This window comes from Hemiscyllium ocellatum, chromosome 20, assembly GCF_020745735.1.
Source record: "Hemiscyllium ocellatum isolate sHemOce1 chromosome 20, sHemOce1.pat.X.cur, whole genome shotgun sequence".
In the NCBI taxonomy this organism is placed as follows: domain Eukaryota; kingdom Metazoa; phylum Chordata; class Chondrichthyes; order Orectolobiformes; family Hemiscylliidae; genus Hemiscyllium; species Hemiscyllium ocellatum.
In genome coordinates this window covers 22920011-22946248 of record NC_083420.1, presented here as the reverse complement: position 1 = coordinate 22946248, position 26238 = coordinate 22920011, and the positions used below count along the sequence as shown (strand labels likewise).

At 41.9% G+C, this 26238-nt stretch overlaps 1 protein-coding gene across 1 annotated transcript in view; it reads left to right on the top strand.

Moving 5' to 3' along the window:
- Positions 1–1165: 1165 nt before the first annotated feature.
- Positions 1166–26238, top strand: part of rsph10b (radial spoke head 10 homolog B) — an 88603-nt gene continuing 63530 nt past the window's right edge. Inside the window, exons 1-5 of the mRNA XM_060840965.1 lie at positions 1166–1293; positions 12577–12652; positions 18287–18355; positions 19194–19367; positions 20340–20425. Coding sequence (XP_060696948.1) covers positions 1166–1293; positions 12577–12652; positions 18287–18355; positions 19194–19367; positions 20340–20425 — 533 coding nt within the window. The remainder of the gene's footprint in view (positions 1294–12576; positions 12653–18286; positions 18356–19193; positions 19368–20339; positions 20426–26238) is intronic.

Below are 26238 nucleotides of genomic sequence, written 5' to 3'. Positions count from 1 at the left end.
AGTTTGGATAAGTGAGAGATGATGCATTCAGGCAGGACAAACATGGCAAAGGAATACACAATGAATGGTAGAATCATGGAAAACACCAAGGATCAGAGACTTAGATGTGCATATCCTACCTGTTAAGGTAACAGGTCAGGTGGATAAAGTGGTTATGAAGGCATATGGTATACTTGGCTTTGTTAGCTGAGGGATAGAGTTAAAGAGCATGGATTTTCTGCTGGATAAAATGTTGGTTAGGCCAAGCTAGAATACTGTGTGCAGTTCTGGAATCTACATCGTACGATGGATTTGTTTGCAATGGGGAGCGTGCAGAGGAGGTTTACCAGGATGTTGCCTGGACTGGACAGTTTTAGTTGTGAAGAGAGATTGAATAGACTGGGTTGTTTTCCTTGGTTTGGACACTGAAAGGGAACATGATTGAGACGTATAAAATTGAGGGGCATGAATAGAGCAGTCCTATTGGTGGAGGAATCAATGAGTAAGGGGTGCAAATTAAAGCTAAAGGGCAGGTGATTTAAAGGGGAGGTGAGGGAAAAAATGTTTTCACCCAGGGGAAGGTAGGAATCTCGAACTCACAGCCTGTAGGGGTAAGTGTAAGAGGCAGTAACCCTCATATCGTAATAAATGTTTAGATGTTGGCATGCAAATGGAAAGGTATACAGGGTACATGTCATGGATCAAGTGTTGGAAAATAGAATAATTCATTGTTTTTGATTGGTGCAGACTGGATGGGCCGAAGGTCTTCTTCTGGGCTGTAGACCTCTGAGTCTATAAAATGTAAGTAAAGTAATTTCGGACATGGGAAGATAAAACACATTCTTGCACCAAATGAATGTGGTTTGCAGGGTGCGCAACAGATGCCAATGCACCAGCTACATGTTTTGAATTGTAAAGTGCATATCGGCGCATTTGTTTTGAATCTTGTGGCGAGCTGTAGTTCGTGAGTGCGCATGCCGTCGCCTGGGTAACGAGCCACGTTGTTAGGGACGACGCCAAGATGGTGAAAGGAGCAGACAAGAAGAAGAAGAAAGGGAAGGAGGAGAAGGAAAAAGAGAAAGAAAAGGACAAAGAGAAACTAACGAAGGGGAAATCCTCCGATTTGGTAGAGGAGGCGCTGTCAGAGGCGGAGCCCGTCCATTCGGAAGGGAATCTGATGTGTCGGATGGTGACGGAACATCAGGATGAAACCACTCCAGACATGTCCGAGAGCTCCGAGCGCCATGGCCAGCCGATGGAGATCTCGGCGGTTTACTATGAGGAGCCTATTCTGACCAAGTTAATAATAGAGAGGTGCGGCCCCAAATGATGTTTGACGTCTCGACCAGTCTAGACAAGCCTCATCTCTACTCTTATATTAGCCGAATACTGACGTACTAGCTATAAACCATAACCTTCACTTCCAGTCTCTGATCCAGAATTGAACTTGCACCCTAGTGCTAAATCAAATCTTCACTCCTGTTCTAAGTTTAAGGACTAACCAACTTTAACCTATTCTGCTAACCCAAATCTTAACCTGAATTCTAAATCTGTCTCTTTTAGTGGTGTAGTGCCCATATTCATGAGTTTGGTCAAAGAGAAGACAAAGTCATGAACAGTCTTCAGACTTAGTTTATAACATTATTACATATAAATAAATACTATAATACATGGTATCCAGGATAGAATGGCTACAAGATAGAAAGACTATTCCATAAATTCTTCCTTCTAATGGTAGGTGGTCTAGTTCCTTATTTTTCTACAAGTATTTCAAAAATGCATATGGATGGACTTCAAATTTCTACCTAGCTCTCATGGTGTTTCTTTTCGTTTCCGCCCCCCAACCCCTAACTTTGCCTACATTTCACATCTAATGAAGAAGAGCCTATGACATCGTCACAGGTTTGCCCAAGCCTTTACAGAAACCCCCCCCCCAAGCTTTTTTCTCCCACCTTAAATATTGATGAATATTTATATACATTTGCAAATGAGTTGCCCAGATTACTTTTTTTTACAATATTTAATGCACATTTTTCCTTATCACTCCCATCTCTATCCGCATCTTTGACTTGATTCATTTGAATCAATAGATGGAGCAGGAAAGTCTATGACAAGGTATAAAAATAGCTGAGGTAAAGTTCGTAAGCCTTTTTTTTCACTGCTAGCTTCTGTTAGATCAGCAGTGCTCACTGATTGCATTGATATAACTGTAGGAATTCATGGGAAAGTTGGGCTGTTCCTCCTTCTCTGGATTTCCATGGAATAGCTCAGGCACTTGGAGTCATAGAGATGTACAGCACGGAAGCAGACCCTTCGGTCCAACCCATCCATGCCGACCAGATATCCTAACCTAATCTAGTTCCACCTGCCAGCACCTGGCCCATATCTCTGCAGACCGTTCCCATTCATATACGCATCCAAATGCCTTTTAAATGTTGCGATTGTACTAGCCTCCACCACTTCCTCTGGCAGCTCATTCCATGCACGTATCACTCTCTGTGTGAAAACATTTCCCCTTAGGTCTCTTTAATATTAGATTACTTACAGTGTGGAAACAGGCCCTTCGGCCCAACAAGTCCACACTGACCCGCCGAAGCGCAACCCACCCATACCCCTACATTTACCCCTTACCTAACACTAGGGGCAATTTAGCATAGCCAATTTACTGACCCGCACATCTTTGGACTGTGGGAGGAAACCAGAGCACCCGGAGGAAACCCACGCAGACATGGGGAGAACGTGCAAACTCCACACAGTCAGTCGCCTGAGTCGGGAATTGGACCCGGGTCTCTGGCGCTGTGAGGCAACAGTGCTAGCCCACAAATATCTTTCCCCTCTCACCCTAAACCTATGCCCTCTAGCTCTGGACTTCCCCCACCCCAGGGAAAAGACTTTGTCTATTTATCCTATCCATGCCCCTCATGATTTCGTAAACCTCTATAAGTTCAACCCACCAGCCTCCGACGCTCCAGGAAAACAGCCCCACCCTGTTCAGCCTCTCTCTATAGCTCAAATCCTCCAACCCTGGCAACATCCTTGTAAAGCTTTTCTGAACCCTTTCAAGTTTCACAACATCTTTTCAATCGGAAGGAGACCAGAATTGCATGCAATATTCCAGCAGTAGCCTATCCAATGTCAACAGCCACAACATGACCTCCCAACTCCTGTACTCAATATTCCGACCAATAAAGGAAAGCATACCAAAAGCCTTCTTCACTATCGTATCTATCTGCAACTCCACTTTCAAGGAGCTATGAACCTGCACTCCAATGTCTCTTTGTTCAGCAACACTCCCTAGGACCTTACCATTAAGTGTGTAAGTCCTGCTAAGATTTGCTTTCCCAAAATGCAGCACCTCGCATTTATCTGAATTAAACACCACTCCTCAGCCTATTGGCCCATCTGATCAAGATCCTGTTGTAGTCTGAGGTAACTTTCTTCGCTGTCCACTACACCACCAATTTTGGTGTCATCTGCAAACTTACTAACTATACCTCTTATGCTCACATCCATTTGCTGACCACCCATCCCCACACAAAATCTTTTACTCCTGACTTAGGCTCCCTTATGAAGGGGTCCACTGTAATATACCATTTTTAATTTTTAAAATGTTTGGGCGGCATGGTGGCACAGTGGTTAGCACTGCTGCCTCACAGTGCCTGAGACCTGGGTTCAATTCCCGACTCAGGCGACTGACTATGTGGAGTTTGCACGTTCTCCCCGTGTCTGCGTGGGTTTCCTCCGGGTGCTCCGGTTTCCTCCCACAGTCCAAAGATGTGCGGGTCAGGTGAATTGGCCATGCTAAATTGCCCGTAGTGTTAGGTAAGGGGTAAATGTAGGGGTATGGGTGGGTTGCGCTTCGGCGGGTTGGTGTGGACTTGTTGGGCCGAAGGGCCTGTTTCCACACTGTAAGTAATCTAATCTAATCCTTACTCCCCATTTTTGGGATCAACTTCTCTGTCTTGGGTATATTTGCATCATTCTGCAGGCCGATATACCTCATGTGATTGGTCATATTAGGCAGTGCTCATGTAAGTTAAGGGGTAGTGTGCAGGCATTCCTCATGTACCAATAACATTGCAATGGGTTGATAAAGGCTCTATTTTATACGGCCAAAAAAAATTCCATCATAGTTGAAGATCAATCAAATCCAGGATCCTTGTTTATTTTCGATTCATTTACTAGAGTCCTGCAAGAACAATGGTATGAATTAGCCATGAAAGCTGACAGACATTTGGCTGGCTATCAATTTTACAATATGGAATTAAGGAATGCAATGAAACAAACATAAAGGAGCAGAATCAGAAAGGAGTTTGTGTTCCCTTAGCACCTTTTTGAAGATCCATTTGTTTCACTGCCAGTTAAATTTTCTCTCTTGTCTCTTAAGCCCCTCTTAAAGCTTGCTGCTTTAAACAAGCTTTCAGTCAAATTTTCTCATATCTCCCTCTTTAGTTTGCTGTCAAACATTGCCTGATTGCATTTCTGTAAAACATCTCGAGATATTTTTCTCTGTAAAATACACAGTCCAAATGCAGGCTGTTGTAATGTTAAGTGCAACCCTGATTGTTTTGTCAGCAAATGTGGCTACCTCAAGGACTACACTCCAGTACAAATAGAGACTTGATAAAATCAATAGCTAGCTGATCAGTTCTGCTGGATTGAATAAATTCTGCTGCTGTGGAAATCCACCAGAACCTGGTTTTATTCCCCTATGGCACTGGTTTTTGGAATACCTTGTTTTGGAACTGTCCTTGAAGATGGGCCTTTTTGCACCCCTTCAGTTCTTTTTCTCTGTATTTATAGCAGAATCCTCAAGAAACTTATGTGTTGATGAATATTATGAAATTGATACAGTCCTGAATCATTTATTTAATCTTTTCATGTTTACATGTAATGCATCATAGTTTTATGAGTTGAAACTTCAGGGAATTTTTAAAAATTATAGGAATATGGGAAAAGATCAGGGGAGATGGACTAACTGTTTGCTGTTTGAACTAGCAAATGCTATTTGCTGAATGGCTTCCTGCATTCAATAATCTATGATTCTATAATTATTTGTGCTCTTAATTGCAGTTGTTGTCAAGGCGTTTTAGGTTTCCCATGGTAACAACTTGCAGTGGTGTTTGACAGAGTACAGAATGGGATTTGCAGTGGATTGCTGCTGTACATCTCTATGACTCTATGACTTTAACTGTGGGGATAAACTGAGGAATCTGTCTCCTTCCCTTTCCTCATTCTCTCATTCCTATCCAATTCCCTTGGAATAAAGGAGAACACTTGTAGAGTCACAGAGTCATACAGCATGGAAACAGAATTCTTCAGTACAACTAGTCCACGCCAATCATGTTCCCAAATGAAACTTCTCCCACTTGACTGCAATTCCCTCCAAACCTTTCCTAATCATGTATCAATCTAAGTGTCTTTTAAACATTGTAACTGTTTCTTCATCTACCACATCTTCTGGCAGTTCATTCCACATAAGAACCATTCTCTGTGTCCTTTTTTTAAATTTCTCTCCTCTCACCTTCAAAACTAGGGTGTATATTTTTTAACTTGCCCACCCTCAGGGGAAAATAAAACACTTGCTATTCACCTTACCTGTATCCCTAATGAATTTATAAACATCTATAAAGTCATCCTCCAACCTGCTACGCTGCAGTGAAGTACGTCCCAGCCTAACTTTGTAACTCAAACCTTCCATTTCCAGCAGCATCCTGGTACATCTTTGCTGAACCTTCTCCAATTTAATAATATCCTTTCTATAGCAGGGTGACCAGATTTCAGTTATCTGTAAGAGTAATGGGGTGGTTATGGTAGGGGATTTTAACTTTCCAAATATAGACTGGGACTGCCTTGGTGTTAAGGGGTTAGATGGAGAGGAATTTAACTGTGTACAAGAAAATTTTCTGATTCAGTATGTGGATGTACCTACGAGAGAAGGTGCAAAACTTGACCTACTCTTGGGAAATAAGACAGGGCAGGTGACTGAGGTGTCAGTGGGCAACACTTTGGGGCCAACGATCATAATTCTATTAGTTTTAAAATAGTGATGGACAAGGATAGACCAGATCTAAAAGTTGAAGTTCTAAATTGAAGGAATGCCAATTTTGATGTATTAGGCAGGGACTTTCAAAAGCCATTTGGGGGCAGATGTTCGCAGGTAAAGGGACGGCTGGAAAATGGAAAGCCTTCTGAAATGAGATAACGAAAGTCCAGAGACAGTATGTTCCTGTTCGGGTGAAAGGCAAGACTGGTAGGTGTGGGAATGCTGGATAATGAGAGAAATTGAGGTTTTGATGAAGAAAGAGAAGGAAGCATATGTCAGGTATAGACAGGTGAGATCTAATTAATCCTTAGAGTATAAAGGCAGTACTTTAGAGGGAAATCAAGGGGGCAGAAAGGGGATATGGGATAGCTTTGGCAAATAGGGTTAAGAAGAATCCAAAGGGATTTTATAAATACATTAAGGACAAAAGGGTAACGAGAGAGAACAGAGCCCCTCAAAGATCAGCAAGGCAGCCCATGTGTGGAGTCACAAGGAGATGGGGAGATATTAAATGAATATTTTGCATCAGTGTTAACTGTGGAGAAGAACATGGAAGGTGTAGAATGTTGGGAAATAGATGGTGACATCTTGAAAAATGTCCATATTACAGAGGAGGAGGTGCTGGATGTCTTGAAAAGGATAAATCCCCAGGACTTGATCCGGTGTACCCAAAAACTCTGGGGGAAGCTAGGGAAGTAATTTCTCCCTTGCTGAGAAATTTGTATCATCAATAGTCACAGGTAAGGTGCTGGAAGACTGTAGGTTGGCTAATGTGGTGCCACTATTTAAGAAAGGTGGTAAGGAAATGCCGGGGAAGTATAGACTGCTGAGCCTGACATCAAGTTGTTGGAAGGAATCCTGAGGGATTTACATATATTTGGAAAGGCAAGGACTAATTAGAGATAGTCAGCATGGCTAAATGCATGGGAAATCATGTCTCACTTAATTGAGTTTTTTTGAAGAAGTAACAAAGAGGATTGAGGGCAGAATGGTAGACGTGATCAATAAGGACTTCAGTAAGCCGTTTGACATCGGAAACTGGTTAGTAAGGTTAGATCTTGTGGAATACAGGGAGAACTAACCATTTGGATACAGAATTAGTTTGAAGGTAGATGACAGAAGGTGGTGGTGGTGGAGGCTTGCTTTTCAGACTGGAGGCCCTTGACCAGTGGTGTGCCACGAGGATCTGTGCTGGGTCCACTGCTTTTCGTCATGTATATAAATCATTTGGATGTGAACATAAAATATATATAGTTAGTAAGTTTGTGGATGACACCAAAATTGGAGGTGTAGTGGACAGTGAAGAAAGTTGCCTCAGAATACAACAGGATCTTGATCAGATGTGCCAAGGGCTGAGGAGTGGCAGATGGAGTTTAATTTAGATAAATGTGAGGTGCTGCATTTTTTTTGGAAAAGCAAATCAGAGCAGGTCTTATACACTTAATGGTAAGGACCTAGAGAGTGTTGCTGAACAAAGAGACCTTGGAGTGCAGCTTCATAGTTCCTTGAAAGTAGAGTTGTAGATAGAAAGAATAGTGAAGAAGGCTTTTGGTATGCTTTCCTTTATTTGCCAGAGCACTGAGTATAGGAGTTGGGAGGGAGAAAGTGAGGACTGCAGATGCTGGAGATCAGAGTCAAAAAAGTGTGGCACTGGAAAAGCACAGCCGATCAGACAGCATCCGAGGAACATGAGATATGATGTTTCGGCAGAAGCTCTTCCTCGGGAATGTGGAAGGGCCCAAGGCTACTAAGAGATAAATAGGAGGGAGTGGAGCTGGGGTGAAGATAGCTGGGAATGCAATAGATAGGTGAAGGTGGAGGTGATAGTGATAGGTCAGAGTGGAGGGTGGAGCAGATTGGTGGGAAGGAAGATGGACAGGTAGGACAGTTCAAGAAGGTGGTGTCAAGTTGGAGAGTTAAATCTGGGATAAGGTGGGGGAGGAGAGATGAGAAAATTGGTAAAATCAACATTGATCCCATATATCTGGATGGTCCCAAGGCAGATGATGAGGCATTCTTCCTCAAGGCGTCGGGTGGCTAGAATTTGGCAGTGGAGGAGGTGGAGTGTGAGGGGAGTTGAAGTAGTCGGCTACAGGACGGTTGGATTGTTTAGTGCATGTATCCCAGAGATATTCTTTAAAATGTTCTGCAAGTTGGTGTCCTGTCTTCCCAATGCATAGGAGACCACATTGAGAGCAACATACACAGTGGATGATGACATTTGTGGAGGTGGAGGAAATCTTTGCTGGATGTAGAAGGAACCTTTGGGGCCTTGGATGGAAGCGAGAGGGATAGTGTGGGTGCAGGTTTTACACCTCTTGCGGTGGCAAGGGAAGGTTCTGGAAGTGGAGGGTGGGTTGGTGGGGGGGTTGTGGACCTAATAAGGAAGTCACAGAGGGAATGGCCTCTGCGGAACGCAGATAGGTTTGGAGAGGGAAATATAGCTCTGGTGGTGGGGTGTGTTTGTAGGTGGTGGAAATGGCAGAGAATGATGCGTTGATCTGGAGGTTGATGGGGTGGAAGTTGAAGACCAAGGGGGCTCTGACCTTGTTACGATTGGAGGGGTGGCGGTAAAGGGTGGAGTTGCAGGAAGTGGAGGAAATGCGTTGAAGGGCATTGTTGACCATGTGGAAGGGGAAATTGCAGACCTTGAAGAAGGAGGCCATCTGGGATGTTCTGGAGTGGAATTGGTCCTCCTGGGAGCAGATGTGGCAGAGGAATTGGGAATAAGGGATAGCATTTTGGTGGTGGGGGGGGGTGTAGACAGGTAGCTGTGGGAGTCAGTGGGTTTGAAGTAGATGTCTCTGTTGAGTCGGTCACCGGACATGGAGGTGGAGATGTCCAGGAAGCAGAGGGTGGGTCTGAGATGGTCCAGGTGAACTTGAGGTCAGGGTGGAAGGTGTTTGTGAAGTTGATGAACTGTTCACCGTCCTCATGGGAGCACGAGGCAGCACTGATACAGTCATCAATGTAGCAGAGGAAAAGGTGGGGAATGGTGCTGGTGTAGCTACAGAAGATAGACATACCTGATGATGAGGCATGCATTGCTGGGGCACATGCGGGTGCCCATGGCTACCCCTTTGGTCTAAAGAAAGTGGGAGGATTCAAAGGAGAAATTGTTGGGGATGAGGACCTCAATAGGAGTTGGAAGGTCATGTTGTGGGCAATTCTGGAAAACCGTGTTGTGGAATGTTGTGTACAATTCTGGTCTCCTTCCTATTGGAAGGATGTTGTGAAACTTGAAAGGGTTCAGAAAAGATTTACAAGGATGTTGCCAGGGTTAGAGGATTTGACCAATAGGGAGAGGCTGAATAGGCTGGGGCTGTTTTCCCTGGAGCGTCGGAGGATGAGGGATGACCTTTATAGAGGTTCATAAAATCATCTGGGGCATGGATAGGATAATAGACAAAGTCTTTTCCTTGGGGTGGGTGAGTCTAGAACTAGAGAGCATAGATTTAGGGTGAGAGGGGAAAAATATAAAAGGAACCTAAGGGGCAACTTTTTCACGCAGAAGATGGTGCATGTATGGAATGAGCTGCCAGAGGAATTGGTGTAGACTGGTACAATTACAACATTTAAAAGGCATCTGGATGGGTACATGAATAGGAAGGGTTTAGAGGAAGATGAGCCAAGTGCTGGCAAATGGGACTAGATTAGGTTATGATATCTGGTCGGCATGGACAAGTTGGACTGAAGGGTCTGTTTCCGTGTTGTACGTCTCTATGAGTTTATTAGCATCTAGATAAAGTAATAGTGTTAATTCTTCAAGAAAGGAGTGAAGGCATTCGTCCATTAATGCTTATTTCCCATAAATAGAAACTATTGCTATTAACCCATTCTTCAGGATTCTGTTCCAACGCATGAATATATATACATGTAGCCTAGAAATTATTTGGTTTGATGCTTGTTATATTCTTTAGACTGTAACACGTTTTCAAGAAATGACCTCTTTAACTCCAAAGAATATACTATTGGTATAAGGCCGTACAGTTTGTCTTTGCTGATGTGTGTTTTGGAACCACACCTGCGAGAAGATATTGTAGCAATATATTGCCTACGACTTTGAATTAATGTTCTCACATATGGTATACTTTTCAGATGAGAGATTTTGCAAATGAGCTCTTGTAACTTTCCATAGTGGCATGGTTCAGATTAGCTTCATTAATCACATACTTATACTTCTACAGACTGTCCTGGGAGTTGGTATCTGCTGCTGAAGCATGATCTTGTGTCCTATTTGTTTTTGAGTAAAATAATGATCAAAAACTGTTAGGCAGTTGTCAAACATAGGTTTCTCATCAATCTTGAAGGTGTGGTGCTGGAAAAGCACAGCAGGTCAGGCAGCATCCGAGTAGCAGTGGAATCGAGGTTTCAGGCATAAGTCCTTTATCAGGATTGGGATGATGAAGGGCTTTTGCCCGAAACGTCGATTCTTCTCCTCCTCAGATGCTGCCTGATGCTGCTGTGCTTTTCTAGCACCACACTCTCAACTCTGATCTCTAACATCTGCAGTCCTCACTTTCTCCTTTCTCATCAATCTGTTGTCTATGTAGCATGTGATCTAGGGCCCTCTTGTGGCACAGTGGTACTCTCTGTACCCCTCGACTGAAAGACCTGGATTCAAGACCACCTATTCCAGAGATGTGTAGTTAAATCTCTGAACAAGTTGATTCAATAAATAGGTAAAATAAAAAGTGTAGCACATGATCTGATTTTTTTTTCCCCCCATATAGTAGAAAAGTATGCTAACCTGTTCTGAGTTTGATTTGGTGCCTAATTCCTGAAGCTGTTTGAAATTTTATGAATTGTGCTTCCCATATTTGCTGATCTATTAAGTGGATCTGAAAGTTTTTTTTCAGTCTTTTGCAAACAATTTCAAATCTGTTTATTGGTCTTCACTGCTGTCATGATTTTCCATGATCCTGTCATTGCTATTTACCTTTTTGTTCTTTGGTTTTTATGGCCAAATCCATGAGCTTGGGTTCAAGGCAGGCCAGTTGCGGAGATGTCAAGGCCAGGAACTGTCTTCAGTCTTAATGCTTTTTTATAGCATTGTTAATTGCTACTAAGACTGAAAGCAGAATCTTCCCAGGCCCCAAATAACTGGCAGGCAAGGCCTTTCTCAATGTCAGGAGCATCAAGTCACATTTTCCAACTAATTTCCAGATATCACAATGAGATTATCATTAGTGAGCAGTGAGAATATGAGTAATGGGCATTACTGCTCATTACCATCCTCATTGTTTTAAGTTCTTTTCCTGAAGTTTCACACCCGAGATGCAATTCGCGCACACCAACCTCTGCAAACAGTTAAAGTTTAAACAGCCTTTGACACTCCTCAATGGTTGTGCGAAGTCAAGTCAAAATGAGGTTCCTGAACAAAGAAAACATATCCCCTTTATACAGGTCAGTTGGTAATGCTTACAGGTACCCTGGCCACTCCCACCCCCTCCCCCACCCCATAACCTCACGTTACCCCAGGTACAATGGTAGGTTGAGGTCATCCTCAGAGATAATGTAAATGTAAATGCTCTAATCCTGGGGAATTATTACACAAACAATTTCCTGACTCCGTGATTCCCAAAGACAATGTACGTGTGGTATGTCTTAGTTCGGGGGATGGTTATGAAAGCATTTCTGAATGGAAGGGACCGAATTAGAGTTTAATTTGATAATTGCAGGAGAGGAGTAGTAAATGGCTGCCCAAATGAAGTATGAGTAATCCACATTCCTGCATGAATGTTGCCCCCACCCAAAGACAGTACAGTTTAATCCTTTAACATTACATTAATGTTCAGAGAGATAGTACAACTTAATCTTTTAACATTACAGTTGTTCTTTAAAAAGAAGCTTCAGTTGACAGAGTGTGGCACTGCTGTTTGTGATAGTGCAGGTGGGTGAAAGTTGGATGAAATCTCCTGATTGAATGAGTAAGCAGTACAGAGACTATACAGTGTTTGTGGTGTGGGGAGATTGGGTGGGCAAGATGGAACTGGAAGATATTGCATGCAACAGTGAGAATGGTAGATTTTGAGCCTTGGTGAGCGTAAGTGCAGTGGTAGAAACAGAATAGATAGAGTGAGGTAACCAAGAGGAGATGGTAACACTTGCCTGTCAGATCAGAGAAAGTTCTTGAATTTTTTCTGCACTAAACCAAGTGGCAATCTCGGACCAGGCTGGCAAGGTCTGATGACATAGCACATTTCCGCTGGTCCTGGAGGACTAATCCCTTTTTGATCCTCCACATTCAGCGCATTACTTATAAATAGACACCAAATTCCTTAACAAACATTGCTCTAAGCCAACTCATCAGAAATTGCATTAATTTTTTTCAAAGAAAAATCTTTCAAGCTCTCATGTGACCTTAAGAAAGCTATGAAATGTTATGAAAGTGGAAGTGTAAATGAATATCGCATTTATAAATAATGTAATTTAGTGAGAAATTACAAAATTATATTCACAAGCAAGTTATCAAACAATTCTGTTGATCAGTTAAAATGAAATAAGCAAATACATTTCTGCCTTATAAAAATTAAACATTTTTTTTAAAGCTATGAGGGAGAGACAATACGAGGTCTTTACGAAGGTGTTGGAACTGCCCATTTCCAAGGAGGCCATGTTTACCAAGTGAGTGGAATTCTGCTTACAGTTTTTTTTGTTCAGCATTCACCTTTAGAAAAGAAGTTTGAACTCGCTTACTGCTGAAGAGTTCTCTTTTGGAATGGTACATGGTCAAAGGAACCAAGATTATGGACCCAATTTTCATTCCCGGGTTGGATAAACAAAACTGTGGAAACTTCCTTCTCTGCAAATCCAAATGTTATAAATGACTACAAAAATTAGGCTTCAGGGTTTTTTGGGGGAAGGGTTGTAGCAGGCTGAAGGGGGTGCTAGATCCCAAGTCATGCTGGGCAGCGCCAGTACTTTATTCAGAATTTAAAAATAAATATTCAAATATAACATGGTGCTCCTACTTATCCTTTCTCACTCTCCATGCCCCATCTATGCCCATCTACCCACCTCCATGGGCCCTTATATCTAAATTTCTCCCAGTTATACCAATGTCCTTTCTACCCTCTATGCTAACTCATTCCTTGCATCCACCACCCTTTGCCTTTCTCTCTACTTGCAAACAGCCTGTTTTCTAGCATGGGAATAACTCAGAAGGCATCTTCACGGAAAATAAAATCATCAATGTTTTACTTAAGACACTATAAAAAAATTGTAATTCTTCTTACAAGATATATCTAATACTTGAAATTACCACAAATAATCCCTTATAGAAACAAACATTTACCTTAAATACTCAAACCTTTATGTAAATTAATATTTCTGTACAATAAGCAGTTGGAGCTGTCTATCAATAGACACTAAAGACTACAAAATTCAATTTCAGTGCATGTATCAACTGCTGTCTGAAAGTGCATGCATCATCTACAAAACTGTTAAATGCTTAGATTAGGGGACAGGATTTAGGATTCTTAACTTTTAGCTTTTTCACCAGAGCAGATACATTATCTGTCAAGGCAAACATTGAAGCGTAGGTGCAGGGGTAGGCCATAGAGCTCTTTGACCTCTTCTGCCATTCAGTAAGGTTAACTAAACATCACTTCACCTCCTCCTATCTGTCCTATTCCCATATCCCAGTATTCTTTTGTTCTAAAGAGTATACTAGTTTCAACTGTAAGATGCTCATTTATTTAGTATTCATTTGTTTTGGGGTATTGAATTCCACGCTATCCTTTGAGTGAAGAAATCTCTCCTCATCTCAGCCAAACTAAGTGGTGTCCTTCCTCAGGGTATGTCAGGATACTAGTCTTTTTGTGGCTAGTTGATGTTCTTGACACCACTTCCACTGGAACGACACATCTATCCTAACAATCCAAACAGAGACATTACAAGAATTCTTAGAAGCATGGCATTCCAACCAGAACTCTATCGACAAACATATCAACTTGGACCCCATTTACTACCCTCTGAGAAAAGAACAGGAAATGACATCATCATGGGAAATGACATCACCACAGGAAGTGACACCACCAACACAAGGAAACCTAAGCACATAACTTGAAAGTGGGTCATAACATCAGTGCTTCACTGGAGGCTCACTGATTATGTTACCTAGTAAGGTGACAAAATGTCTGAAAACGAACCTTCTAGCTCAGTCAGCAAACTTACAACCAGAATATAACAGTCTGTTAGACCTCAGCTGGAGTATTATGTGCAGTTCTGATATCACATTATAGGAACATCTGAATGCATCAGAGAGAGTGCAGAAGTGGTTTATAAGAATAATTCCAGAGATGAGGAATTTCAGTTATGAGGATAGATGGAAGAATTTGCAACTGTTCTCCATGGAGACAAGAAGATTAAGTGGCAAACTAATGAAGGTTTTTAAAATCATGAGGGTGTTGTAGATAAGATATGGAGAAACTGCACCTGCATGTAAAAGGAATAAAGACAAGAGGGTTTAGATTTAAAGTGATCTGCAAAAGAAGCAAGTGTGAAATAAAGAAAACCTTTTCACTAAGCAGGTAGTTAGGGCATTGAATACACTGCCTGGAAGTATGCCTGGAGGCAGGTACAATTCGATCACTCAAGAGGACATTAGATGATTACTTGGATTTAAAAAATGCTTTGCAAAGGTATAGGGACTTCAATATGCAGGTTTACTGGGAAAATCAGGTTAGTAGTGCATCCCAAGAAAAGGAATTTGTGGAATATCTACAAGATGGTATTTTGGAGCAGCTTGTGGTAATCCACCAAGGAAAAGGCATTTCTGGATTTGATGAAGTGTAATGAAGCAGACTTGATTAGGAAGCATAAGGTGAATAAACCCTTAGGAGGCATTGACCATAATATAATTGAATTCACCCTGCAGTTTGAGATGGAAAAGCTGAAATCAAATGTAATAAATTTACAATTGAATATAGGTAACTGCAAAGACACGAAGAGGGAGGGCTGGCCAGAGTTGAATGGAAGGACCATAGCAGTTAAGTTAGTGGAATGGCAGGAGTTTTTGGGGATAATTCGGGAAGCACAAAAGAAATTCATTCCAAGGAACATTCTAAGGGGAGAACTGTTTAAAAAAGAGCCTAAGTATTATGGGCAAGGTTCAGGCATGAATAGAGGATTGGCTGACTAGCAGAAGGTAGAGTGGGGATAAAGATACTTTCAGGATGGCAGCCAGTGACTAGTGGAGGTCCACAGTGGCCAGTGTTGGAACTACAACTTTTCACATTATACATTGATGTTCTGGACAAAGGACATTATTGCTAAGTTTGCAGATGACACAAAGATACGTGGAGGGACAAGTAGTGTTGAGGAAGTGGGAAACTGCAGAAGGGCTCAGATAGATAGGAGAATGGGCAAAGATGTGGCAGATGGAATACAATGTGGGAAAGTGTGAGGTTATGCACTTTGGTAAAGAAAATAGAGGCATGGATAATTTTCTAAATGAAGAAAGTCTTCAGAAATCTGAAACACAAAGGAACTTTGAAATCCCAGTTCTGGATGTTTTTAAGGTTAACATGCAGGTTCAGTTGACAGTTAGGAAAGCAAATGCAATATTAGCATTAATTTTGAGAGGGCTGGAATACAAGGAATGTGCTTCTGAGACTGGACAAAGGCTGCATTTAGAATATTTTGAGCAGTTTTGACCCCCATATCTAAGGAAGGATGTGCTGGCTTTGCAGAGGGTCCAAATAAGATTTACAAGAATGACCTCAGAATGAAGGGTTTGTCATATGTAGTGTGGTTGAGGACTCTAGGTTTGTACTTGATGGAGTTTAGGAGTATGAGGGATGATGTCATTGAAACTGAAATAACACTGAGAGGCCTGGATAGAGAGGACGTGGAAAAGATGTTTCTACTAGTAGGAGAGACTAGGACTGAGGGAACAACCACAGAATGAAAAGATAACCCTTTAGAACTGAAGTGAGGAGGAATTTCTTCAGTCAGAGGGTGGTGAATTGTGGAACTCCTTGCCACAGCAGACTGTGGAGGCCAAGTCTTTGAGTTTCTTTAAGCAGAGGTTGATAGGTTCTTGATTAGTAAGGAGATCTAGGGTTACAGGGAAGAGACAGGAGAATGGACTTGTGAAACTTATCAGCCATAATCAAATGGTAGAGCACTCAATGGGCTCAATGGCCTAATTCTACTTGTATATCTTTTGGTCTTACAGAGAAAGCAGGATATTGGCACTAGGTAATGATGCTTATTTAATATACTAACGCAGCTGTGATACCCTCACTGGTCTCCTGCACAGTAACACCACTATAAATCTGTGATGAATGTATCGGGCATGCTAGTCATTTGGAGTGTACAAGACAGGTCAGACCAGTACATCTCATTCACAGGTTTGACTGATTTTTTTCTTCTAAGGAAAGATGAGTTCAGGAATCAGTTAGTGTTATTGAGTGGTACCAGAAGGCAGGAACTACCCACAGAGTACAATCACCAAAGAGAGATGGCATTCCAAGTAGGACCTGCTGCTGCCAAGAAGAGAGTAGGCAGCACCTCAGTGGCCCAGGAGCCTCACCACATACAAAAATGACCGTTTGATGCAGTCAGTGGTAGGGCACACCTTCTCTCAGTTTCTCAGAATTTTCATCAAATAGTCATAACCTTCGCCATGCATTGAATCTGACAGTGGTGCACAAACATTCATCAGAGTATTTGGACTTGCCAGTTGAAAATTATTTTCTTGTCCTCTGCAACTCATTAATAGACTCCTCAAGGAGATTAATGGACGTCTGTTTGGGAATTATGTCCCATCCTAGAGGTGACAGAAATCACCTCCTCTTCCTGCAATGTGCTTTTCAAATCACACCTACATCCACTGCTAGTTGCGAATTCAGTGATATGATCATTAGTTCTTGACCCCTCAGCCAAGGATAATGGCTACCATTATCAGATAATTTCTCACTGTATATTGTTCAAACTCAAAAGGGCCTAAGGCTGTCACCTTTGCCCAATCTGCTTCAGGTAGCCCTGGAAGGGTAAGGTATTTCAAAGGTTTAAGCAATAGGTGAAACTCATTGCTTCCTGCTGCTGCTGCTATGCAGAAGCAATGAGTGGTATTCACCACTAACAGGATCTTGCTGTTAAGCCAAAAGCATTTTCTGCCTATTATATAAATAAGTGGGCGGCACGGTGGCACAGTGGTTAGCACTGCTGCCTCACAGTGCCTGAGACCCAGGTTCAATTCCCGACTCAGGCGACAGACTGTGTGGAGTTTGCACGTTCTCCCTGTGTCTGCGTGGGTTTCTTCCGGGTGCTCCGGTTTCCTCCCACAGTCCAAAGATGTGCGGGTCAGGTGAATTGGCCATGCTAAATTGCCCGTAGTGTTAGGTAAGGGGTAAATGTAGGAGTAAATGCATTGTCTAATCAGATTCAACCTGTCTGGTTAAAAGTTTAAACAAAACTTGGATGCTAACTGTTACAAACAGGTGACTTTCTACAGTAAAGCCTCTATTAATGTAGGGGTATGGGTGGGTAGCGCTTCGGCGGGTCGGTGTGGATTTGTTGGGCTGAAGGGCCTGTAAGTAATCTAATCTAAAAAAAGTAAAGTGATAAGTGATTTCAAGTGCTGGTGTGATGTTAGGTATTTTGGCATACGTCCCAAAGACGGGTGATCCTGTCAAACAACTTATCCCTCCTGCTGTTCACAACATGGTACTGACTATATCCAGCCCACCCTGGGCTTGCAAAGCTGATGACACAATGGCCAATATTAGATATGATTCTGTGATTGGAAAACATTTCCTAAAGAAATCTGAACAGAAAAAGAATAATGTTGGCAAACAATTTGATTGTTGGATTCGTAGTTTAACACATTTGCAGAAGCTACATGTATTAATGTAGAGGTCGTGTTCTTTGCAGACAGAAAGAACAAATACTACTAATGTTTCAACTCAACAAAATAGGTTTCATCCATTCGCTGTTCATTTCTCAAGTTAATGCATTGTCTAATCAGATTCAACCTGTCTGGTTAAAAGTTTAAACAAAACTTGGATGTTAACTGTTACAAACAGGTGACTTTCTACAGTAAAGCCTCTATTAATTAGAGTCCACTTACTAACCAGTCAGGACTCTTTCATACAGAATAAATGTTGTTTTCACATTGCTTTGTTATTTCTTGCAAAAGCATCCCTAATGAGCGCAAGATGAAAACTTTGATAAAATGTATTTTTAGAATTACTGTAGGCCTGAATTACCAGTTGACCAGTTATAAGCATTTTACTACATGTTTTTCCACAGGGCATGTTTTCTGAAGGTCTAATGCATGGTAGAGGCACTTATACGTGGAAGAATGGAACAAAATATGAAGTAAGCAAACATCAAGACACATTAGTGTTCTCAGCTTTTACAAACTGATTTGAAATACATTGATCAGCACATAGAGATATGATGAGATTGGCAAAGAGATGAAAATGTTTGTATCGGTGAGATACAACACTGTAATTGCTGCAAAATTTTCTTCTTTATGGTGCTCTTAATTTAGGATTGGGTTTTGGTGCAATCAAATCATAATCAGGTCTTTTTGGTGTGTTCCAGACTACAGTTCTTGAACTGTTAAAGGAAAAGAGGCTTTATATTTATTCTTTCATGACTTAAGGATGTTTTAACCAATGAAATATATTTGTCTCTGGGGATTCACATTCCACGCCAGGCTGCCACTCCCAGTACAGTTCTTTGGGAATTCTGTAGGTGCCTTTTTCCAGAAACATTCTGTAGGTGCCTTTTTCCAGAAACATTAATCAAAGGCACTGCCATCTCAGGTGGATGCAAATGTGCCCGTGACCACTATATCAATGAAGAGCAGCTGAATTCTCCTCCTGAGCTCTAACCAGTATCTATCCTTCCACTAACATTATTAAAGCAGAATCTTTATCCATCATGCTGATGTTTGTGGGACCTTGTATTTTCTAAGTTACAATACTGATTATACTTCAAGTGCACTACCTTACTGTACAACATTGTGGGATGTGACACTGTCATTAGTGGCTTTATATAAATGTATGTTTTACTTTAGTCTTAAAATTAAGATAAACTGCAAACAAATAATTTGAAATAAAATATTCCTTGCCCTTTGTATCCATGGTTCTCTCAGTGCTCAATAATTAAGATGTCATACCTTAAACTTAATTAATATGCTATTCCACAGGGAGACTTTTCAATGAATACCCCTACAGGCCATGGCACCTACACATGGCCTGATGGCAGCACCTATGTTGGTGAGGTTGTAAATGGAATACGTCATGGAGAAGGAATATTCACAAGTCCTGACCAATTAATTTCTTACACAGGAGACTGGCACCAAGCCAAAAGACATGGGAAGGTAAGAGCAGACTTTTTACTATTTGCTACTGCCTTTTGTGGAAGAGTTCCAGACAGTTTCAGAGAAAAAAAATCTCTTTATCTCTGTCTTAAATGGTGAATTAGATTTCCTACAGTGTGGAAACAAGCCCTCCAAGCTAGCAAGTCCACACCGACCCTCCGAAAAGTAACCTACCCAGACCCATTTCCCTCTGACTAATGCACCTAACTCTATGGGCAACTTAGCATGGCCAATCCACCTCACCTGCACATCTTTGAACTGTGGGAGAAAACCAGAGCATCCAGAAGAAACTCAGTCAGACACAGGGAGAATATGCAAACTCCACACAGACAGCCACCCAAGGCTGGGATCGAACCCAGGTCCCTGCCATTGTGAGGCTGCAGTGCTAACCACTAAGCCACTGTGCCACCCTGTTATTATTATTGATATTATCAAGTTTAATGACCTCACTTAGTGAAGGATTTTTAATTTCAATAAATAACTATGATTAGAGGACTGGGATGCCATAGGATTACACTACTGCTTTCACCTCTGCAAATTGGGTTTGATTCTAGCCCGTAATGATGGGAATAAAAGAGTCCACAATCTGATGGTATTAAGAATCTGTGGTGAAATGGGATTAGATGGTTTCAGTCTAATCTGTAGGCCAGTTGTGCACAACTCTTATCTTCCTTTCATTCAGTATAGCCACCACTAACTTGAAATCAAAGAGAGGTCAAGGAAAGACTCTTTATCTGAGACTGTATATACTTTGTGTGCAACTAGACAGCCCAAGCACAGAAATCTGACAAAAAACACAATATACTTGTTTTTTCTCAAGCTTTGAAATGAGACCCTTCTTAAGTATATCAGAGAACCACTGGGTATCCCTCAGCTAGAAGCATATTTCAGCAGAAGAGAAAAGAAAGATGGGTTGTGCTACCTCTGTGATTTACATTTGTTTTTGCACATTGCTGCAATCTTGCTTTCCAGGGCACTGTATACTTCAATCAAGAAGGAAGCTCATGGTATCAAGGTGACTGGGTAAACAATGTCAGGGAAGGCTGGGGTACAAGGCGGCAAGTATATTTCCAAGAACATTTGTTTTGTATGTAGGGTATTGTCAATTTGGTTATTCCTTGTATGAAAAAAGTATATTATACAACAATTTTAAATAGACATTGTTAGTAGCATAGCAAAGTTAGAATTTGGTATTTGAATTACATTAATCACTGGTAATCTGAAAGAAGTGACTGAATTAAAAATAAAAGACTATAATCAATACAAGATACATTAATTTTTCAAAAAAGACTTTAATATTTTTTTCTGTAAACTTTTTTTTAACCAATTTTGATGAGCAATATTGAGAATAATTTTCATTACTGAGCTGAAAATGTGTTGCTGGTTAAAGCACAGCAGGTCAGGCAGCATCCAAGGAACAGGAAATTAGACGTTTCGGGCCAGAGCCCTTCATCAGGAATGAGGAGAGGGTGCCAGGCAGGCTAAGTTAAAAGGTAGGGAGGAGGGACTTGGGGGAGGGGCAATAGAGATGTGATAGGTGGAAGGAGGTCAAGGTGAGGGTGATAGGCCAGAGTGGGGTGGGGGCGGAGAGGTCAGGAAGAGGATTGCAGGTTAGGAGGGTGGTGCTGAGTTCAAGGGAATCGATGAGACAAGGTGGGGGGAGGGGAAATGAGGAAACTGGAGAAATCTGAGTTCATCCCTTGTGGTTGGAGGGTTCCCAGGCGGAAGATGAGGCGCTCTTCCTCCAACTGTCGTGTTGTTATGTTCTGGCGATGGAGGAGTCCAAGGACCTGCATGTCTTCGGTGGAGTGGGAGGGAGAGTTAAAGTGTTGAGCCACGGGGTGGTTGGGTTGGTTGGTCCAGACACTTTAACTCTCCCTCCCACTCCACCAAAGACACGCAGGTCCTTGGACTCCTCCATCGCCAGAACACAACAACACGACGGTTGGAGGAAGAGCGCCTCATCTTCCGCCTGGGAACCCTCCACCACAAGGGATGAACTCAGATTTCTCCAGTTTCCTCATTTCCCCTCCCCCCACCTTGTCTCAGTCGATTCCCTTGAACTCAGCACCGCCCTCCTAACCTGCAATCTTCTTCCTAACCTCTCCGCCCCCACCCCACTCTGGCCTATCACCCTCACCTTGACCTCCTTCCACCTATCACATCTCCATCGCCCCTCCCCCAAGTTCCTCCTCCCTACCTTTTATCTTAGCCTGCCTGGCACCCTCTCCTCATTCCTGATGAAGGGCTCTGGCCCGAAACGTTGAATTTCCTGTTCCTTGGATGCTGCCTGACCTGCTGTGCTTTAACCAGCAACACATTTTCAGCTCTGATCTCCAGCATCTGCAGACCTCACTTTTTACTCGAATAATTTTCATTACACATACAACCAGATGTGAAAGCCTTGGCATATTTTAGTGGGTTGAAAATGCTGAATAGTTTTTGTTGTTTTCAACTGGGTGGAAATGGTGAAGAGGTGAGAGAAGGGTGTACAAACTTCACAGACCCGCTAGCTTTCTATAAAACATAGTTACACTCAAAATTTTTGATGGATGAAGCAGACTTGATGATTTTGTTTTGAGTGCACTGTAGAATTTGTTCTGATATTGAGTTAAGTTTAGCAGTTGTAAACTCCCAAGTCATATTACTTGCCTGTCTGATACATCACTGCCAATTATGTATATCTGCTACAAAAAAAATCTTCAAACTTTGTAAGAACTTACCAAACATCATCAGCTCAGGTAGCAATGAACCTTACTTTTTTCTCTTTCTCTTCTCACTCCCTCAATTACCACTGCAATTAGTCAAGATATTTCTGGGGAATCATTTTGTGAAAATATATGTGTTGAAATTAGAAATAAGAAATGATATCGCCTTGATGGGATTGTAATGTAGGCTCCCCCCATAGTCATAGGGAAATTGAGAAGCAAATTACTACTGTCATTAGTGAAAATTCTTCTGAGGTACCGTTTAATAAAAATATATAGATTGAATTTAGACATTAAAAAGATGATCACCTTGATGGGACTGTATTATAGGTCCCCCAGTAATCAGAAGGAAATTGAGATGCAAATCTGTTGAGAGATCTCAAATATAAGGTTGTAATAGTAGGGGATTTTAATTTTCCAATCATTGACTGGGATTGCCCTAGTGTTAAAGGTTTGCATGGTGATATTAAATACATTAGTCAGGGGAAATGTAGAGTAATAGGGTAGGGGAATGGGTCTGGATTAGTTACTCTTCAGAGGGTCGGTGTGGACTTGTTGGGCCAAATGGCTTGTTTCCACACTGGTCGGGATTCTATGATTTCTATGTTCAAGAATCTTTCTTTATCAATATGTAAATGTTTCTACTAAAGAAGGAGCAAAACTTGACCTTCTCCTGGGACATAAGGCAGTGCAAGTGACTGAAGTGTTAGTAGGGGAACACTTTGGGTCTAGTGATCATGATACTAATGTTCTGAAATAGTTATGGAAAAGGATAAGTCTTCCATAAATGTTAAAGTTCCTAATTGGAGTAAGGCATATTTTAAGCATATAGAGTCATAAGTTACAGCAGAGACAGGCCGTTTGGCCCAAACTGGTCCATGCCAATCAAAATGTCCATCCACGCTAACCCCTTTCCCTGCACTTGGTCCATATCCTTCTAATCCTTTCCTATCCATGTATTTATCTAAATATCCTTTAAACTTTGTTAATACACTCTCCTCAACCACTTATGCTGGCAGCTCATTCCATATGCGTACTACCCTCAGTGCAGAAAGGTTGCCCCTCAGGTTCCCTTTTATTCTTTCCCCTCTAACCTTAAACTGATGCCCTTCAATCGTCAATTACCCAACCCTAAGATAAAGAGAGTGCATTCATGCTATCCATGCCTCTCGTCATCTTCTATACTTTCTCCTCTAACCTTAAACTGATGCCTCTAGTCCTCGATTCCCCAACCCTGGGAAAAAGACTGCGTGCATTCACCCTATCCATACCTCTCATGAACTTATAGACCTCTATAAGGTTCCCCTTCAGTCTCCTACACTCTAATGAAAGAAGTCCTAGCTTATCCAACCTCTCCTTATAACTCAGGTCATTGAGTCAAGGCAGCATCCTTCTTCTGCACTCTTTCCAATTTACTAACATCTTTCCTATAACAAGATGACCAAGAACTTAACACAATACTCCAAGTGCGGCCTCACTAATGTCCTATTTAACTGCAACATAACTTGTCAACTTATGTTCTCAGTGATGAAGGCCAGTGTGCCAAAAGTCTTCTTCACTGTCTACCTGTGACTCCACTTTCAGACAACTGTGAACCTGAACTCCAAGGTCCCCCTGTTCCACTACACTCCTTAAAGCCCTACCATTCACTATGAAACTTCTATCTTGATTTGACTTTCCAAAACGCAAGACCTCACATTTATCTTTGTTAAACTCTATTGGCCATTTCTTGGCCCACTTCCCCAGCTGATCAAGATCCTGCTGCAATTTCTGATAACCTTCCTTAGTCTACAATACCGCTTATTTCAGTGTCATCAGCAAACCGATTAATCATGCCTTGTACATTCTTATCCAAATCAATGATATTGCTAACAAACAGTAATGGGCCCAGCACTGACCCGAGGCACTCCGCTAGTCACATGCTCCAGTCCAACAAGCATCCTTCTACTATTATCCTCTGTTTCATATCATCAATCCAATTTTGTATCCAATTTGCCAGCTTGCCCTGGATTCCATGCGAGCTAACCTTCCAAAGTAGCCTACCATGTGGAACTTTATTGAAGGTCTCACTGAAATACATATTGACTTTGTCTACTGCCTTCCTGGTCACTTCAAAGAACTCTAACAATTTTGTGAGGCATGATGTCCCACTCACAAAGCCACTATACTCCTAATCAAACCCTGCCTTTATGAATGCATGTATATTGTATCCCTCAGAATCTTCTCAAATAACTTATCCACCACAGATGTTAAGCTTAATGGTCTATAGTTCCCAGGCTTTTCTTTGCAGCCCTTCTTGAATAATGGTACAACATTTGCTACCCTCCAGTCTTCCAGGACCTCACCATGGGTAATGATGATGCAAATATATCAGGCAGGGCCCCCACAATTTCTTCTCTAGCCTCTTGAAGCTTATCTGGTCAGAACTAGCAGATTTATTCACCTTCATACATTCTAATACATCCAACACCTCCTCTACTATGATATGGACTGTCCCCAAGACATCACCACTAACTTTCCCAAGTTCCTAAATCTTCATGTCTTTCTCCACAGTAAACACAGAGGAGAAATATTTGTTGAGAACCTCGTCCATCTGCTGCGGTCTACACATGCATGTCCTATTTGTCCTTTAAGGCCCTATTCTCTCTGTAGTTTCTCTTTACTATACTTAAGGTACCTCTCTGGATTCACCCTAATCTTCTCAGCCAAGGCTACCTTGTGCCCCTTTTTTTGCCCACCTGATTTCCTTCTTCAGTAAACTCCTGTATTCCCTGTATACCTCCACAGATTCCCTTGATCCCAGTTGCCTGTACCTGAGCCATGCCTCCTCCGTTTTTCTGGTCAAAACCCCAATATCTCTTGTCATCCAGAGTTCCCTAGTCCTGCTAATCTCCGTGAGCTCTAGCAATCTCACTTTTAAAGGCCTCCCACTTGCCAGAGGTCCCTTTGCCTGCAAACAAACTACTGAAATCAACCCCTGCAAGCTCCTTTCTAATTCCATCAAAATTCACCCTGCCCAAATTTAGAACTTGAACGTGTGGACCAGTTTTGTCCCTCTCCATAACTATTTTAAAATTAATAAAACTATGGTCACTGGTCCCAAAGTGCTCCCCCACTGTCATCTCTGTCACCTGTCCTGCCTTATCTCCCAAGAGTAGGTTGAGTATTGCCCCTTCCCAAGTAGTACCCTCTGTGTATGGCTTGAGGAAACTTTCTTGAAAGAACTTAACGGATTCCACCCCATCTAAGTCCTTTATGATCTGGCAGTCCCAGTCTATGTTAAGAAAGTTTAAATCTCCTACTCTGACAATCCTACATCTCCTGCAAGTCTCCCCAGTCTCCCTGCCCATTTGTTCCTCTAATTCCCGTTGAATATTTGGGGGCCTTTAGTACAACGCCAAAAACATCACCATCTCCTTCTTATTCCTTAGCTCCATCCACAAAGCCTCATTGGATGATCCGACAGTTATTTCATCTCTGATTACTGCTGTGATACTCCCCTTAATCAAAAATGCAACTCCCCTTCCCCTCTTTCCTACTTAAAGCAGCTGTACCCTGACACATGAAACTGCTAGTCCTGACCCTCCCTTAGCCATGTTTCTGTAACAGCCGTAATAACCCAATCCCACGTACCTAACCATGCCCTGAGTTCATCGGCCTTCCCTGTCAGCCCTCTTGCATTGAAATAAATGCAGTTTAATCCAATAGGCATTCCTTGCTCCCTGTCATGTTCCAGCCTGACCTGTCTCTTCAAAAAACAAGAACTTTCTAAAGTTGATTGGAGTAGACTGCTCACAGGTAAAGGGATGACTGACTTTCAAAAGTGTGATAACAAGAGGTCAGAGGCATTATGTTCTGTTAGAGTGAAAGGCAAAGCTGTTAAGGTTAGGGGACATTAGATGAATAAAGATATTGAGGTTCTAGTGAAGAATATGAAAGAATCATCGATATAGACAACTGGGACCAACAGAATCTCTTGAAGAGTATAAGGCATGTAGGGGTATTCTTAAGGAAATCAGAAAGGCAAAGAGGGGATATGAGATAGCCTTGGCAGATAAAGGTCAAAGATAATCCAAAAAGATTCTACAAATGTATTAAGAGCATGAGAGCAACTAGAGAGAGAGAGAGTAGGACCCCTTCAAGATCAATGAGGTCATCGAACC